General features: G+C 40.9%; 1 protein-coding gene across 1 annotated transcript; it reads right to left on the reverse strand.

Moving 5' to 3' along the window:
• Nucleotides 1–447: 447 nt before the first annotated feature.
• Nucleotides 448–9,921, reverse strand: riok1 (RIO kinase 1 (yeast)). The gene is made up of 17 exons (XM_038964433.1): nucleotides 9,794–9,921; nucleotides 8,653–8,851; nucleotides 8,314–8,404; nucleotides 7,509–7,578; nucleotides 7,344–7,386; nucleotides 6,615–6,707; nucleotides 6,163–6,275; nucleotides 5,622–5,702; nucleotides 4,353–4,439; nucleotides 3,749–3,886; nucleotides 3,322–3,425; nucleotides 2,720–2,826; nucleotides 2,443–2,508; nucleotides 2,184–2,303; nucleotides 1,906–1,959; nucleotides 1,509–1,628; nucleotides 448–1,124 (listed from the first exon to the last, which is right to left on the reverse strand). The coding sequence occupies exons 1-17, from the start codon at nucleotides 9,847–9,849 to the stop codon at nucleotides 1,014–1,016; spliced, it is 1,653 nt and encodes a 550-aa protein (XP_038820361.1). The 5' UTR covers nucleotides 9,850–9,921; the 3' UTR covers nucleotides 448–1,013.
• Nucleotides 9,922–16,293: the final 6,372 nt, after the last annotated feature.

The following is a 16,293-nucleotide window of genomic DNA, read 5'->3' on the forward strand; positions in this document are numbered from 1 at the left end:
CTGCCAATGACTGGAACAAATTGCAAAAATCACTGAAGGTGGAGACTCATATCTCCCTCACCAACTTTAAGCACCAGCTGTCAGAGCAGCTTACAGATCACTGCATCTGTAAATAGCCCATCCAAATACTGTTATTTATCTTGCTCCTTTGCACCCCAGTATCTCTACTTGCACATCTATCACTCCAGTGTTTAATTGCTAAATTGTAATTATTTTGCCACTATGGCTTATTTATTGCTTTACCTCCCTTGCACACTATGTTTGTATATTCCACGTGTAACTGTGTTGTTTGTGTCGCACTGCTTTGCTTTATCTTGGCCAGGTCGCAGTTGTAAATGAGAACTTGTTCTCAACTGGCCTACCTGGTTAAATAAAGGTGAAATAAAATAACGCCTTGGATTGGATTCAAATGCAGGCAATTGGTTTCCAGAAGAAATACACTTTCCCTATGGGCACAATAAAATTAAGTATTTAATGTTAAATAAAAATGTACACTACAAACATGAGGTAAATAATATTTAATTATTTCCATCCCTATAAAATGTGAGGACTGGCTGGTTGCAAGCCACAATTTTCATGTGGTTATTTTGGTTTCGTAATGGCTAGCTTTAGTACATCCCTGCAAGCTGTTGCAGTAACTGTACATAGAAGAGCCTTAACCTCTTTAGTAAAATGTTTCAAGGTAAAGTACAACTTCATTTAGACTTATGTATTTATAATTATTTTTTACATTTAATAGAACTGCTTTTCTATAGCGATTATCATAAAATACTAAAGCATTGTGCATGACATGGTCAACAATATTTTCCCCCACATACTTCTTATATAATAAACATGTCATATTTTTTCACTGTCTGTTAGTGTGGCCTAATACTGCACTTCTGTTCACCAGTTTCACTACAGTGTTACTGAAGGCCTGTGTGTGTTGAGCATGGAGGTTTACATCAGTTCATAAAGTCACTGGGATAAAAGTTCATGTTTAGGTCTGGCGTATTCCTGATTCCTGGGTCTACTCATTTGCCTTTCTTCATCTTTGAAACCCTCTCCTTTCTCTTCTTCACGTGTTTCGGTGTTTTGTTTTTTCTCTTTTCCCTCTGGACCTCCTTGGCCAGTTTCTTCATCTCCTAAGAAACGCAGAAACAGGTTTGGGTATAGAATGTTAGATTAAAACAAACCGGTTTGGGTATAGAATGTTAGATTAAAACATTGATGTAATTTTAGGTGACTTAAATTCAGACTGAAAGAAATCCAAATAGTTTGGGATATTTGCAGAACATGCTCCAGATTTAGTTTTGTATAGGCCATGTAATAACCTAAAAGTAGTGGGCACAGTTGCAATCACCACAAGGTGCTCACTCCCTCTGGTGGTCAATTTTGTAATTTCCTTATTTATTTTTTATTCATACCTCCAATGCAATAAGATTTTTTTTTAAATTATTTGCTGATCGCAGTAAAATATTGCAAGATTACTTGACAAATTCACCTTCACAGCCTTAATAGAAACATACCTTCTTGTCAATCTGAGACTCCTCTCCCAAAGACTCCTTTTTGCCACCATCCTCATCTTCATCTTCATCCTCTGAACTTGAGCTCTCCTCCACATCACAGTCTTGCAGCAGGGCAGGTACCTACAAATGGAGGGACGAAATAACAGTCAACAATTAAACATTTACAACAGTCAATAAACAATCATATTTACCCATTCCTCAACTCATGCAGGGTCATGGTAAAAATATTCACAACCACACATTACTTTATTCTCAATAGAAGCCATTATTAAAATCTGTTTATTTCAGTTGACAGTCGCCACAGAAAGCCATACCTCTAAAAAAATATCAACCTCTCTTTAATGTAACCTTTGCTGCCAATTCACAAGGGAAAATGGTGGCATTGAGTATGACTTACTGTCTGAACTCCAGACAGATCCTTCTTCAGGCCCGTCACTGTCTGGTAGAGGATCTATATCACAGCCATCAACACGGAAGAGCCAGATTAATAAATCACACAGTGTAGGGGTTGGATCAGTCACATTGCTACTGAAAAAAGTAACAATAAATATCAGGAAGTAGAGAAACCTGTAATTGTGCATACGTTTAATTGAACCATGAGTTAGGGGGTTGTTGACTACTTTGGTATCAGAATGGTGTGTTTGAGTGGTTACACCAGGGTTTTAGTCAACTCACGTTGTCATTCTGCATGTTGCGCGAGGACTCGTCGTCTTTCATGTTTGTCATGGCATCCACGTCACGTTCGTAGTGGCTCACTTCTGTAAGCGTGCGTGGGATGTAGGCGTTCTTAAACACCTGTCACAGTTCAACAATAAACCAAAACAGAGAGAACGTTAGAATATCGTGGAGGAGCCCAAAAAACATTTCACCTTCATGGTTATCAGATCTTTAAAAAAATAAAAAATAAAAAAAAAAATTTAAAAACAGCCCTTACCTCCTCATTCACACTATCCTGATTGGACCTCTCCTCTGCCGTCCTCTCAGAAGCAATGTCCATCGCCTACAATGAGAAGAGAGCCATCATGAACACAGACATATCAAATAGCCACGCTCGCTGAGTACTGAGCGTGCACAGAAACACACTGAGCTTGCACAGTGCAACTTTTGACTTGACAAAACAAATACAAAAAAAACAGCATAAGGTTATGATTCAATCGTGTAGATAAGCAAACTTCACATCAAATGAAACATGCCCCCCCCCCCCCCCTTACCTTTTCCAAGTAGAGGTTGATGTTGCTGCTGGTGATGGAGGGATCGGTGACAAACTCAAAGAGCTCGCGCAACGTCATCGCCGCTACACCTCGTTTCAGGAAAAAGTCTTGAGGAACACAGGACCAAATCTCATTGAGTCTTTCATTCAAACTCATAGCCTCATACTTCAACAGAAACCATAGGCACTGGACACTCCCTAGTATATGCACTGCCTCTTGTCTTATAACCTCTGTCTACATTAACCTCTACGTTTCACATACTACGTGCATGTCAGGTTGGAGTGACGGCAATCTCAGATCAAATGTAGCACCATTTGACGATATTAAACAAATACATGTTTTGTTGCGAAAACCTTTTAGAATATTAGAATGTTATGGCTAAAGAACGCTTTGTCAAATAATAAAGAAAGAATCTGCGATTTAGAAATGCAATATTCTATTACCCACAAGCATTAAGGCTGTGGTTGGTTGACAACGTCACCGAGCACTGATCTAGGATCTCCCCCTAGCCATATGTACTATGATGGTAAAAGGCTAAACTGATCTGGTATCAGAACTCTTTCTCTAGCGACTATGTGAATACGGGCCTGGGCCACACGTACCATTGACATTGGTACAGTCTTTGCGCAGGAACTCCAGAGCGTGGGGGTGGTCGTGCTCCACAGACTGGGACACGTCGATTATGTAGGCGTCACCGTCGTTGTACCTTGAAAGATAAGCAATAATAAAAAAATGTAAAAGATATATATTCAAATTAATACAATTGAATGTATCAATTTAGTCAACCCCAGTATCTGACAAAATTACACTTGCAGCGAACGGAACTTCCATAATTGCACCAATGGAAGGGTTTTTACTTAAAGGCACAATCAGTAATATTTCCTGTTGTTCAATTCAAATGGTAATTTCAATGTATGATACAACACCATTGATTCTCTATGAATATATAACGAAGAAGAAACGCCTTATGAATATAACTAATAAGCTTAGTTCACACACACACACATCAGATAACAGGAGGGAACTTACAGCATGTTGAACTCACTGAGGTCTGAATGGACCAGCCGGGCATCCTGGTACATAACCCTCATGTTGTGTATCACCTGGAGGTACAGCTCACGCGCTTTGGACTCGGACAGGGAAGCGTTCTTCAACAGAGGAGCAGGTCTGGGACCAGAGATACAGATTAAAACAGATCTTTAAAAGCCCGGAGAAGCATCCACGTTCATCAATTTGCTATAGTAAACGTAGATTTGTGTGCAGACCTGCGTAGAATGTATCTCAAACACCACACACACTGCTATAACACAACACAGCAGCAAAAACAACAATGTTCAACATTGACATAGAAAAACATAGCCTTAACAGTAGTTACCAGAAGTTCCAGAACAAACCCCCTATTGAACCCATTTGCTCTCAATTCATCACATTAGCAATGACTACAGTTGAATAAGTTAATTGTTTATTGTCCTTCTTGAGAGAATTAATTTGGACCACAACTTCACTACACACATACAGGCTAGATAAAACCAGAACTTACACATAGAACTAGGAAACAACCTTTAAGCCAGACATACAAACCGGTATATAATATTGACATGTTAAAACAGAAACGAAGCCTGATCATACTCACATGTCATCCTTGCCGATGAAACTCATAAGGAGCACGTGGCTACGCAGCATGATTGGCTCTGGACTCGGGATGCCTGCCGTCTGCAACCTGGAGACAGGAAGTAGGGAGAGACAAGCAAAAACGCAGGGTCGTAAATTCTTTCGGGCACACCGCAGAGTGTTGCAAGTGAAACGGAAAACAGGCGTTTCTTATTGGACAAGTCCAAGTAGTCCCTCCCCTTTTTCAGTCAGTTTTCAAAACGAATTAAAATTTGTTAATTTAGGGTCAAAGGTTATTCATTGACACAAGCGTAGGCTTGTACCATTTGGTGCCAGGTAGTTACCCAATGGTGCCAGGTAGTTACCCAATGGTGCCAGGTAGTTGTTGAATTATTTGATGTTCCAGAAGGTGTCTAGTATAGGTTCTTAACCATTTACACTAAATTAAAATGTTTCTTACAGAAGGAACATAAAAAGTACATGCATAAGCATGGTAGCAATTGAAACAGTTTGGAGATTATGGAAAAATGATTAGACCAAATGTGAGGACGACAGTTCACCTGACAAGACTGAATTCAAACATTACACTTGGTTTTATGCGCATTTTACATTTACTGTACTTTTCGCTGCATTTTGTTGATAGCGAAATCTGAAAACCCTCTGGATACCTTCAGTAACATGATGAGAAAATTCCTGGACAATGTGTTGTAGGTGCAACATAAGACAAGAGAATGACAAGGGTTTGAGACAGAGGACTAACTGGTGTCTCCAAGTGGATACACACACCTCTCCAGTGTGCATATTTCCTAAGAATATTGAACAACAATATAAAAGCAACATGTAAAAAAAAAAAAGTGTTGATCCCATGTTTCATGAGCTGAAATAAATGACAAAAAGTCCATATGCATAAAAAAAAAAAAATCTTTCAAAATACATAAGGTTCTCTTAATTTACAGCATTCCCCTCACTCAGACAAAACATTTAGCAAAAGCCCAATTATAGCGGGAGGGACTGGCGCAACTTCTTGTCGCGCTCAGTGCTCAAGTTCAGATTGTCTGTCAGTCAAAACCCACACAGAGCTGTGAAGCGCAGTCTGAGCTCTGACGTCATGTACAGCATGTTACTGTACAGCCACCGCGTTCCAATTTAGGCTCTTATTAGTGCCCAAATCTGCAATTTTCAACCAGTATACGGGTATGAGTGTAAAGGGGGTAAATACCACCTTAAACCGGGCATAAAATAAAGCGTAACCAAGGTTACTTTTCCCATGGCTCATCTTGGGGCTGCTCACCTGATGAGGTTTCTCATCTCCTTCTCGGCCCAGGTTCGCACCATCTTCCTGGGGTTTCCTTTACAGTAGCCATGGCGGAACCTGGAGGGCAGACGACAGACTTCATCAGCTTTAAACATGGCTGATGCAATCCAAGTCTACTGTACGCTAGGGATGGGGGTGAGTACTCGATTAGTTTATATTGGATGAATAATCCCATACAGGTACTCAATATAAAATTGCAATTATTTAGCAGGTTACATTTCTAAGCACTGACAAAATCAACTAATATGCGTTTGTTTGTAGAGTAGGTAAAGTGCAGTAAAAACATTTTTTTTTAACTTTCAGCCCTATTTCACATTTAAAAAACGCTAACATGTGAGTACTCAAATATTTTTCAATGCGAGTAAATCCAACACGGAATCTTTCAAATGCCCATTCCTACGGTACACAACAGACCTCACCAAATAGTTAGTTCCACATTGACCCCTTCTGAAATACAGTTACTTTTAGGTCTTGGTTTTATAACGCCATCTTAGACAAGCCAGGAAATGCTGTTCACCTGAATTCCCCACTAACATATTTGTCACGGTCCTTGAACAGTAAGATGGAGGTCTTGTAGATCTTGATGGCTCTGCTCTCACCATTGGCAGTGGTTGCGTGGTAAACATTTGCCTGTTGGTAAAAAGCACTTTGAAATAATGAAACTGAATATGCCATTCGTAGGACAATATGTTGCCCACATTTTAAAAAATATATATAACTAGGCAAGTCAGTTAAGAACAAATTCTTATTTACAATGACGGCCTACCCCGGCCAAACCCTGACGACGCTGGGCCAATTGTGCACCACCCTATGGGGACTCCTGATCACGGCCGGATTGTGATACAGCCCGGGATCGAACCAGGGTCTGTAGTGATGCCTCTGGCAATGAGATGCTGCGCTACTCGGGGAGGCCCGAGTGTTCCACAGTGGTGGATACGTTTGCCTCATGACGTTGTGGGATCAACTTGCCTCTTTGCCTGTGCTGATACATCCATTGATCTCTGAAATGACACCCCTGCTGAGCATCTTAAACAGAATCATTCGCGTCCGCGGGTCCAACACCTTTCAAACAAACAATACAAGGAAATCAATTCACTGTTGATTTTCTGTTTCTCAGGCTTACGCTTACACTGAAATCAGGTATGAAGCCCAAACAGAATGCCATCACCACATAAAATAACATGCCATTTTCATCTCTGATTTAGTACTATTGATTCAATTGGTTTTTCTCTCATCAATCTACACACCAGTATACGTGTTTCTCTCCCCCATAATGACAAACCAAAAACAGGTTTAGAAATGTTTACTAATTTACAAAAAAATTAAAAAACTGAAATATCACATTTACATAATTATTCAGACCCTTTCACTCAGTACTTTGTTGAAGCACCTTTGGCAGCAAATACAATCTTAAGCCTTCTTGAAAAAAAATAAAAAAATGTGTTTTCACTGTCATTATGGGGTATTTTGTGTAGATTGATGAGGGTGAAAATGATTTTATACATTTTTGAATAAGTCTGTAACGTAACAAAATGTGGGAAAAGTCAAGGGGTCTGAATACTTCCCAAAAACACTGTATGCATGTATGTATGTATGTATGTATGTATGTATGTATGTATGTATAATATATATATATAAACACACACACACACACACTATAAAACGCCAACGGGAATAAAACTATTTTTAAAAGCACACCTGCTCAACTGTAGCCCGATCAGATTTGTCTTTCACTCGAAACCTAGCGGAAGGAACCACAAACAGCCAACAAAATGTTTTATACTATAACAGAAATAAAAGTACTCTTTATTCCAAGCAGTGCAATGTCATGATGAATGTCATGTTCAGTGACAGGTTACGTACGTGTCAGCATTTTGTTGTTTCTGCATCACGGTCACTTTGTTGATCACAGAGTCAGCATAGTTGAGCTTATCTACAGTAAAACAAAATAACACATTCAGAGCTCTATACAGTTACTTCTCACATTGTATTATCCATCTACCCAGCTAAAATACTTAGTGCTGAGCGATTGGTGCTTTGAGGTCGGTTCGGTTCCGGTTCGATTATCAAAAAAATACCACGGTTTGCGATTATTTGGGTTGAATGCTGTAACACAGAATAAAACAAATAATAAAAGTCCCATGATAGTATTAACCATAATTTATCCACATTAATAAAATATTTCACTTGTGTATATTATTTGATTACTTTTATTATTTCACTCCAAGTCATCTCTATAGAGCTACTGCCTATGCTGTCTGACAAATCCCTATTTTGTAGTAAATAAGGCATGCTGAACACCAACTATCAATCACTTTCATCATTTCAGGTAGAGACGTCGCTAAGCAACAGCTGCTCTCGATATGACCTCACAATCGTGCATGCTTGTCTCTTCCGTAGCAGGCGTAAAAGAAACAGACTGTACAAGTAGATGTGCAATGGATTATGGTCATTGTAGTTAATTACCACATTTTATGCGCCAAACTATGTAGAATATTGGCCTGTTGTAGTTTCTCTAGAGAAACTGAAATGTGCGCATTGAGCTCAGAAAGAAATACAGAACGAAATTGAATTAAAATAATTGAACAGTCGTCAATTAGTTTAAAAAATGAAAAATTGCCAAAATGTCAGTTCATCGCTCAGCACTAAAAATTCTACTTGAACTCACCTAAATTAATTTTGTGTTCAAACTTCCTCAGAGCTTTGTCAGTGGGGGTTGACAGTTTCTGTGATTTGTTACTAAGATTTTGTTTATTTGCCTGAAAAAACAAAAACAAACAGATGACATCAGTTTGCTTCATCGTCTCATATACCCAATATTGGCTCCTGCTATGGGAGCAGATTATTATCAAACTCCACTAGAACATGTACATTCTGAAATAATGATTGATTTTCTGATAGTCTATAAAGTTCAGTTTTGGGCTGCCTGGGACTCAACACCACATCAGCCTGGGACATGGCCCAGAATAGGACGATGTGGAGATCTATGTCGAGGTCCTGAACTTACCTGGTGATTCATTCCTGTTCTATTAGCCATGTAGCGTTTGGTCAAGTCCCCAGTCTCATCCCAGTCCCAATCATCATCCTCTTCTTCCTCCTCCTCATCATCATATTCACACAAATCATGATATTGTGTGTCCAGGCTAACTCCACTGACCTGGCCCTCTACTGCAAGCATCTCCTCGGCTGGTTGGGTGATGGCAACACTATTTAACAGAAACATAGCTAGTGGTCAGGCTCTGTACATTGAGACAGTGACAGAAAAGGAAGCAAATAATTGACTTAGCTAGCTACATGAACAAAGGGAGAGGGGAAATACATGACACGCAGTGTGCTGTTTGTCTTGAGTCATTACATACGTTCCTTGAATAACCTTTGCTAGATTTGCCATGCTAAATGCAATGTAAAGAAACATGGGCTACTTTGTTTTATAGACAACGTTTTATACTAGCTAGCCAGCCCAAAGACCGGCAGATGGCGATATTCTGGCGCATGATTGTGGGAAATTGTGTTTCATAAGGAAAGTATACATATTTTCCCCGTTTTCTCAGCCTTCTCGCCATTAAATTGAGTTAGGGAGGAAATCAACGCAATTTGTAACCTGAATGGAGAATGTTACGTACGAACCGGTCCACAGTGGATATGAATGTATAAACTGGCTGCGTACAACAATATCGCCAGCCTTTTGAATACTAACTAACACTTGAGTAGGCACAGGACATGGGCACAACTCTACTAGCGTTATAATTAATTTATTTAACTAAGCAAGTCAGTTAAGAACAAATTCTTATTTACAATGACGGCCTACACCTGACAAATCCGGACTACGCTGGGCCAATTATGCGCCGCCCTACGGGACTCCCAGTCACGGCCGGTTGTGATACAGTTAGTTGGTTAAAGTAGCTAGCTAGATCATTTAGTCAACACTCATGTTGTGAAATACAAATTCAACACGCTTTTTTTTAACATATCCAATAAGTTGTTCAAACAATGAAATAGTTAAATACTTAGCTATAGCTAGCTACATGCCTGTGGTGTAAGTGGTTAGTAGCTAACGTTAGCTAGATAACGTTAATGCCACGCATGCTAGCAACAACAAACAAGGATATAAGTACGACTAGCAGTAAAGGGCTACAAATAAAGGATACCTGTTTGATTCATCCGCATCATCAAACTGTCCTGGTACAATCTGGGCCATGGACATTTCAATTCAGTATTTCACTCCAATGTGAGTAGCAACTCGTGTAAGAAGCTTGTCTGTTTCTACACACTTCCTTCTATATTTCTTCTTCTTCGATGAGGTTTAACAGCGGTTGGCATCCAATAAATGTTGCATTACCGCTACCTGCTAGACTGGAGTATAACTACTTTATACTTTGCTTGAATAAAAAATATATATATACCTTGCCATCTAACACTACACTCACAAAGAAATAAGACCACCCTACTCCACTATTCAAATATATTAGTCCTACCTCAGTCCAACAACCTGAAAGGATGGGACACCACCCCTTAACACATCCTGTGACTCTTCTGATGTCAAGTCTCCGCACACCCAAATACTTCTCTGCAGCTGCCATCACAACCTCAATATTCTGCGACTATTCGGAACTCTGACATTTCTGACTTGCTAACTCATTGAAAGTGGAATGCATTATGCATATAACTACAACCAGTTAGCAAGTCAGACATGTAGACATTTAAATCCAACTGAAGGAGTACGGGTTTTTAGGGTAGTAGAGGGAATTTTGGTTAGTGTTTCTTGTTTTTGGTAATTAGTATGAATTTTTTCAACCAAAACAGCTTTTGTTTTTTGGGATGTTTGTTTTTTACTACCTCATACAGTATGTGGTGGAAATACACCTTATGAGTGTAGTCTGCCTACAAACTTAAAAATATATATATAAAAATGTCCAAAATGTCAGAGTTTCCTAGTTCGGTCCAGCACGTGAATGTGGCATTACCCCTGGTTGAATGCAGGGTGCAACATCAGGAAGTAGCATTAGCCACTGTAGCATGGTGGTGTAAAATTGTGTTTTATTAAGACAGTATGCATATTTTTTCCTTTTTTTGTTGTTGGGCGGCACGCCATTAAAGTTAGTTAAGGAGGAAAGCGATGGCTTTGCAGCCTGAATGGAGGATGTTTTATGTAAGAACCGGTCACTGGGGGACACTAGTGTATTACCGGCTAGGCACAAGCCCAGACGATAGTGGTGACCCATAGTGCCCACAATGACCCGACACACCTCAAAGCTGTGTAAGGGCTATTTGACCAAGAAGGAGAGTGATGGAGTGCTGCATCAGATGACCTGGCCTACACAATCACCTGACCTCAACCCAATTGAGATGGTTTGGGATGAGTTGGACTGCAGGGTGAAGGAAAAGCAGCCAACAAGTGCTCAGTATATGTGGAAACTCCTTCAAGACTGTTGGAAAAGCATTCCTCATGAAGCTGGTTGAGAGAATGCCAAGAGTGTGCAAAGCTGTCATCAAGGCAGCTTAGAATAATTTGTTTAATACTTTTTTGGTTACTACATGATTCCATATGTGTTATTTCATAGTTTTGATGTCTTCACTATTATTTTACAATGTAGAAAAAAAAGAAGAAAAAAAGAATAAACAATGAATGAGTAGGTGTGTCCAAACTTTTGACTGGTACTGTGTATATATATATATATATATATATATATATATATATATATATATATATATATATATATATATATATATATTATAATTGTTTTTCTTTCTTTAAAACAACAATACAGTACACTGACAATACAAATGGCTGCTCCCATCAGTGAGTGCTCTGGTCAGTGGGTGCTCTGGTTAGTGGGTGTTCTGGTCAGTGGGTGCTCTGGTCAGTGAGTGCTCTGGTCAGTGGGTGCTCTGATCAGTGGGTGCTCTGGTCAGTGGGTGCTCTGATCAGTGGGTGCTATGGTCAGTGAGTGCTCTGGTCAGTGGGTGCTCTGATCAGTGGGTGCTCTGGTCAGTGAGTGCTCTGGTCAGTGGGTGCTCTGATCAGTAGGTGCTCTGGTCAGTGAGTGCTCTGGTCAGTGGGGCGCCCCAAAAGGGATTTTCCAAGGGCGGGAAAAACCAAGCTCCGCCTGACGCCCGTGCAGGCATGGAAGCGAGCGCACCTATAACTACGAGGACCAGCACACACACCGCTTACAGCACGAAACCAAACCACAAAACATAAATAACGAAACGCAAAACATAAAATAATCACATCCCCCACCCTCACCCCTGATTGGAGAACCTCAAACATTTATACTGTACATTTGTGTATATAATTATTCCAACACTCATCAATTCCACCCTTCAGACAGCCACAGATCAGCCCATCTTTCCCAATGAATCATCATTTTTATTTGATTTTATTTAACCTTTATTTAACTAGGCAAGTCAGTTAAGAACAAATTCTTATTTACAATGACGGCCTACCGAAAGGCTCCTGCGGGGACGGAGGCTGGGATTAAAATAAATAAATAACATAAATATAGGACAAACCACACATCATGACAAGAGAGACAACACAACACTACATAAAGAGAGACCTAAGACAACACCAAAGCAAGGCAGCAACACATGACAACACAGCATGGTAGCAACACAATATGACAACAACATGGTAGCAACACAACATGGTAGCAGCACAAAACATGGTACAAACATTATTGGGCACAGACAACAGCACAAAGCGCAAGAAGGTAGAAACAACAATACATCACGCAAAGCAGCCACAACTGTCAGTAAGAGTGTCCATGATTGAGTCTTTGAATGAAGAGATTGAGATAAAACTGTCCAGTTTGAGTGTTTGTTGCAGCTCGTTCCAGTCGCTAGCTGCAGCGAACTGAAAAGACGAGTGACCCAGTGATGTGTGTGCTTTGGGGACCTTTAACAGAATGTGACTGCCAGAACGGGTGTTGTATGTGGAGGATGAGGGCTGCAGTAGATATCTCAGATAGGGGGGAGTGAGGCCTAAGAGGGTTTTATAAATAAGCATCAACCAGTGATGACCAGTTTACAGAGGAGCATAGAGTGCAGTGATGTGTCCTATAAGGAGCATTGGTGGCAAATCTGATGGCCGAATGGTAAAGAACATCTAGCCGCTCAAGAGCACCCTTACCTGCTGATCTATAAATGATGTCTCCGTAATCTAGCATGGGTAGGATGGTCATCTGAATCAGGGTTAGTTTGGCAGCTGGGGTGAAAGAGGAACGATTACGATAGAGGAAATTAACTTTAGCCTGCAGCTTTGATATGTGCTGAGAGAAGGACAGTGTACTGTCTAGCCATAGTCCCAAGTACTTGTATGAGGTGACTACCTCAAGTTCTAAACCCTCCGAGGTAGTAATAACACCTGTGGGATGGGCATTCTTCTTACCAAACCACATTACCTTTGCTTTGGAGGTGTTCAGAACAAGGTTAAGGGTAGAGAAAGCTTGTTGGACACTAAGAAAGCTTTGTTGTAGAGCATTTAACACAAAATCCGGGGAGGGGCCAGCTGAGTATAAGACTGTATCATCTGCATATAAATGGATGAGAGAGAGCTTCTTACTGCCTGAGCTATGTTGTTGATGTAAATTGAGAAGAGCGTGGGGCCTAGGATCGAGCCTTGGGGTACTCCATTGGTGACAGGCAGTGGCTGAGACAGCAGATTTTCTGACTTTATACACTGCCATCTTAGAGAAAGGTAGTTAGCAACCAGGCCAAAGACCCCTCAGAGACACCAATATTCCTTAGCCGGCCCACAAGAATGGAATGGTCTACCGTATCAAAAGCTTTGGCCAAGTCAATAAAAATAGCAGCACAACATTGCTTAGAATCAAGGGCAATGGTGACATCATTGAGGACCTTTAAGGTTGCAGTGACACATCCATAACCTGAGCGGAAAACAGATTGCATAGCAGAGATAATACTATAGACATCAAGAAAACCAGTCAGTGTATTATTGACAAGTTTTCCAACACTTTTGGTAAACAGGGCAAAATAGAAATAGGCCTATAACAGTTAGGATCAGCTTGATCTCCCCCTTTAAATAATGGACAAACCGTGGCTGCCTTCCAAGCAATGAGAACCTCCCCAGAAAGAAGAGACAGATTAAAAAGGTTGGAGATAGGCTTGAGTCTAAACCATCTGACCCAGATGGTTTTTTGGGGTCATGTTTCAGGAGCTCCTCTAGCACCTCGGACTCAGTGACTGCCTGCAGGGAGAAACTTTGTAGCGGGGCAGGGGAAAAAGAGGGAGAAGCATCAGGGATAGTCACATTAGAAGGGGTGGGAGATGAGGAAATGTTGGACGGGCAAGGAGGCATGGCTGAGTCACATAGGAATCCTGACTTAATGAAGTGGTGATTAAAGAGCTCAGCCATGTGCTTCTTGTCAGTAACAACCACATCATCAACTTTAAGGGACATTGGCAGCTGTGAGGAGGAGGGTTTATTCTCCAGGTCTTTTACCGTTTTCTAGAACTTCTTGGGGTTAGACCCACAGAGAGAGAACTGCTCCATAAAGTAACTAACTTTGGCCTTACGGATAGCCTGAGTGCACTTATTTCTCATTTGCCTGAGCTAGAGCCAGTCAGCCTGAGTGTAAGTGTGCTGAACCTTTCCTCAAATGTAATTCTTGAGGTGGAGTAACTCTACAAGATCACGGTCGAACCAGGGGCTGAACCTGTTTTTAATTCTAATTTTCTTTATGGGGGCGTGTTTGTTAACAATACCAATGAAAATAGGTCCAAGCGTCTTCCACAGAGGGGATCAAGCTGATTCTAAACCATTTTACAGAGGCCAGTTCATGAAGGAAGGCTTGCTCATTAAAGTTTTTTAGCAAGCGTCTATGACAAATCAGGACAGGTCGTTTCACTGAGCAGAGGCTGTAAAACACAGGCTGTAAAACAGTGATCACTAAGGTCATTACAAAAAACACCAGACAGATACCTATCAGGATTATTTGTGAGGATAACATCAAGAAGAGTAGCCTTTTCTAGGTGTTTGGAGTCATACCTTGTGGGATTGGTAATAATCTGAGAAAGATTTAGGGAGTCCCATTGCTTTAGGACTTGGTCAGGTGGTTTAAGCATGTCCCAGTTTAGGTCACCTAGCAGGACAAATTCAGACTTGGTGTAAGGGGCCAGGAGAGAGCTTAGGGCAGGTAGGGTACAGGCCGGTGCTGATGGAGGACGATAGCCCCCAGCAACAGTCAACAAAGAGCTATTTGAAAGTTGAATACTTAAAACCAGCAAATCAAATTGTTTGGGGACAGACTTGGTGGAGACAACCGAGCACTGAAGGTGATCCTTGGTAAAGATTGCCACTACCCCACCTTTGGAGGATCTGTGAAAGAAAGGTTAACATCAGTATTCAAAACGCTCTTCCTTAACCACGTCTCAGTAATGACCAAAACATCTGAATTGGAGCTGTGAACCTACACTTTCAATTGATCCATTTTAGGTAATAAGCTTCTAGTATTAACGTGCAGAAAACCCAGGCTTTTACGGGAGCAGAAATCGGTGAAGCAGATATCAGAGCACAAGTCAGAATTGGGGCTATCAACAGTAGATGGGCAAGGGTGTACATGCACATTTCCAGATATCATCAACAGTAATACAATCAGGGCACGGCAGAGGACAGGGAGAGCTCTGCAGTGCTGATTTATGACATCTGAATGTGCATCAGATGGCAACAAGATCATATTGTACAGCAATTTCATCAGGTAACATGAATACAAAGCCGGCGAGAGGTGTTTAGAATGGGATGGGAGGCCAAAAGTCAGTGTAACCAATAGAGAGTCAGAGTCCCGAGTGTGGGAACAAACATAGTCTGTCCCACGGTTTGTTAAAGAAAGTTTATAGTCAACAAAGCATGCAGGAGTCATGAGGCAAATACCAAAATAGCAAAATGCACAAGAAAAAAATTAAATATATAACGACTTGGGGCTAGCCATTGTAAGTTCAGAGTCACTCGTCCCAACTGTGCATGTGTGCTGGAGGCGAGCGAAAGCGGGGGGGGTACAGGCCAGGGCAGACGGTGAACAGATCGCCAGGTGGAATTCAAGCAGCAGTGCAACAGGCAGTGGGAGTAGGTGGGAGATGGGAGCAACTTGGGAAAAGCTTTTATTTCTGGAGGCAGATTTCTTGTAGAAAATGCCAGTGGATGGTCTTTGAACAGCAGGAGGCGGCTTCAAGAACTCTGGATCTGGGTGGGGTAGCCTACCATTTGTTGGGCTCAGAGGCTTCGACACCTCTCTCTTTACACGTCAGTGCTAATTGAAGTTGTATCTTTTTGTCCTAGCAAAGCTTGGTAGCCTGAGCATTCAGTCCTTATTAAGTAAAATATATAATTGTAATGTATTTTTCTTCTTGGCTTTTGAAAGTAAAAGAAAATTGCTTCAGACTAAGCATTACTCACTCAGCTCCAGGTTGGATGGGGTTTTCAGGTCTCTGCTTGTTTGCCAGAGCATTTGATGTTTGGGAATAATAATCCTTGAATGTAGGAAGCCTTTCAAGAAAATTCCATCCAAAATCAGGTTGTAGGTTTGGAGTTTCGATTTGGAGTGAAGGTTATGTTGTTTAGGGTAGAATCCTGTATTTGTCCTGGTGACATAGTGAAGGTTATGTTGTTTAGGGTAGAATCCTGTATATG

This window comes from Salvelinus namaycush, chromosome 25 (assembly GCF_016432855.1).
Source record: "Salvelinus namaycush isolate Seneca chromosome 25, SaNama_1.0, whole genome shotgun sequence".
In the NCBI taxonomy this organism is placed as follows: Eukaryota; Metazoa; Chordata; class Actinopteri; order Salmoniformes; family Salmonidae; genus Salvelinus; species Salvelinus namaycush.

Coding starts and splice junctions, on each gene's coding strand:
- riok1 (XM_038964433.1), bottom strand. CDS start 9,849: ATGTCCATGGCCCAGATTGTACCAGGACAGTTTGATGATGCGGATGAA. Junction 8,405..8,652: donor GAACAGGAATGAATCACCAG/GTAAGTTCAGGA, acceptor TTGTTTTTTCAG/GCAAATAAACAAAATCTTAG. Junction 6,708..7,343: donor ATCGGGCTACAGTTGAGCAG/GTGTGCTTTTAA, acceptor TTTGTTTGAAAG/GTGTTGGACCCGCGGACGCG.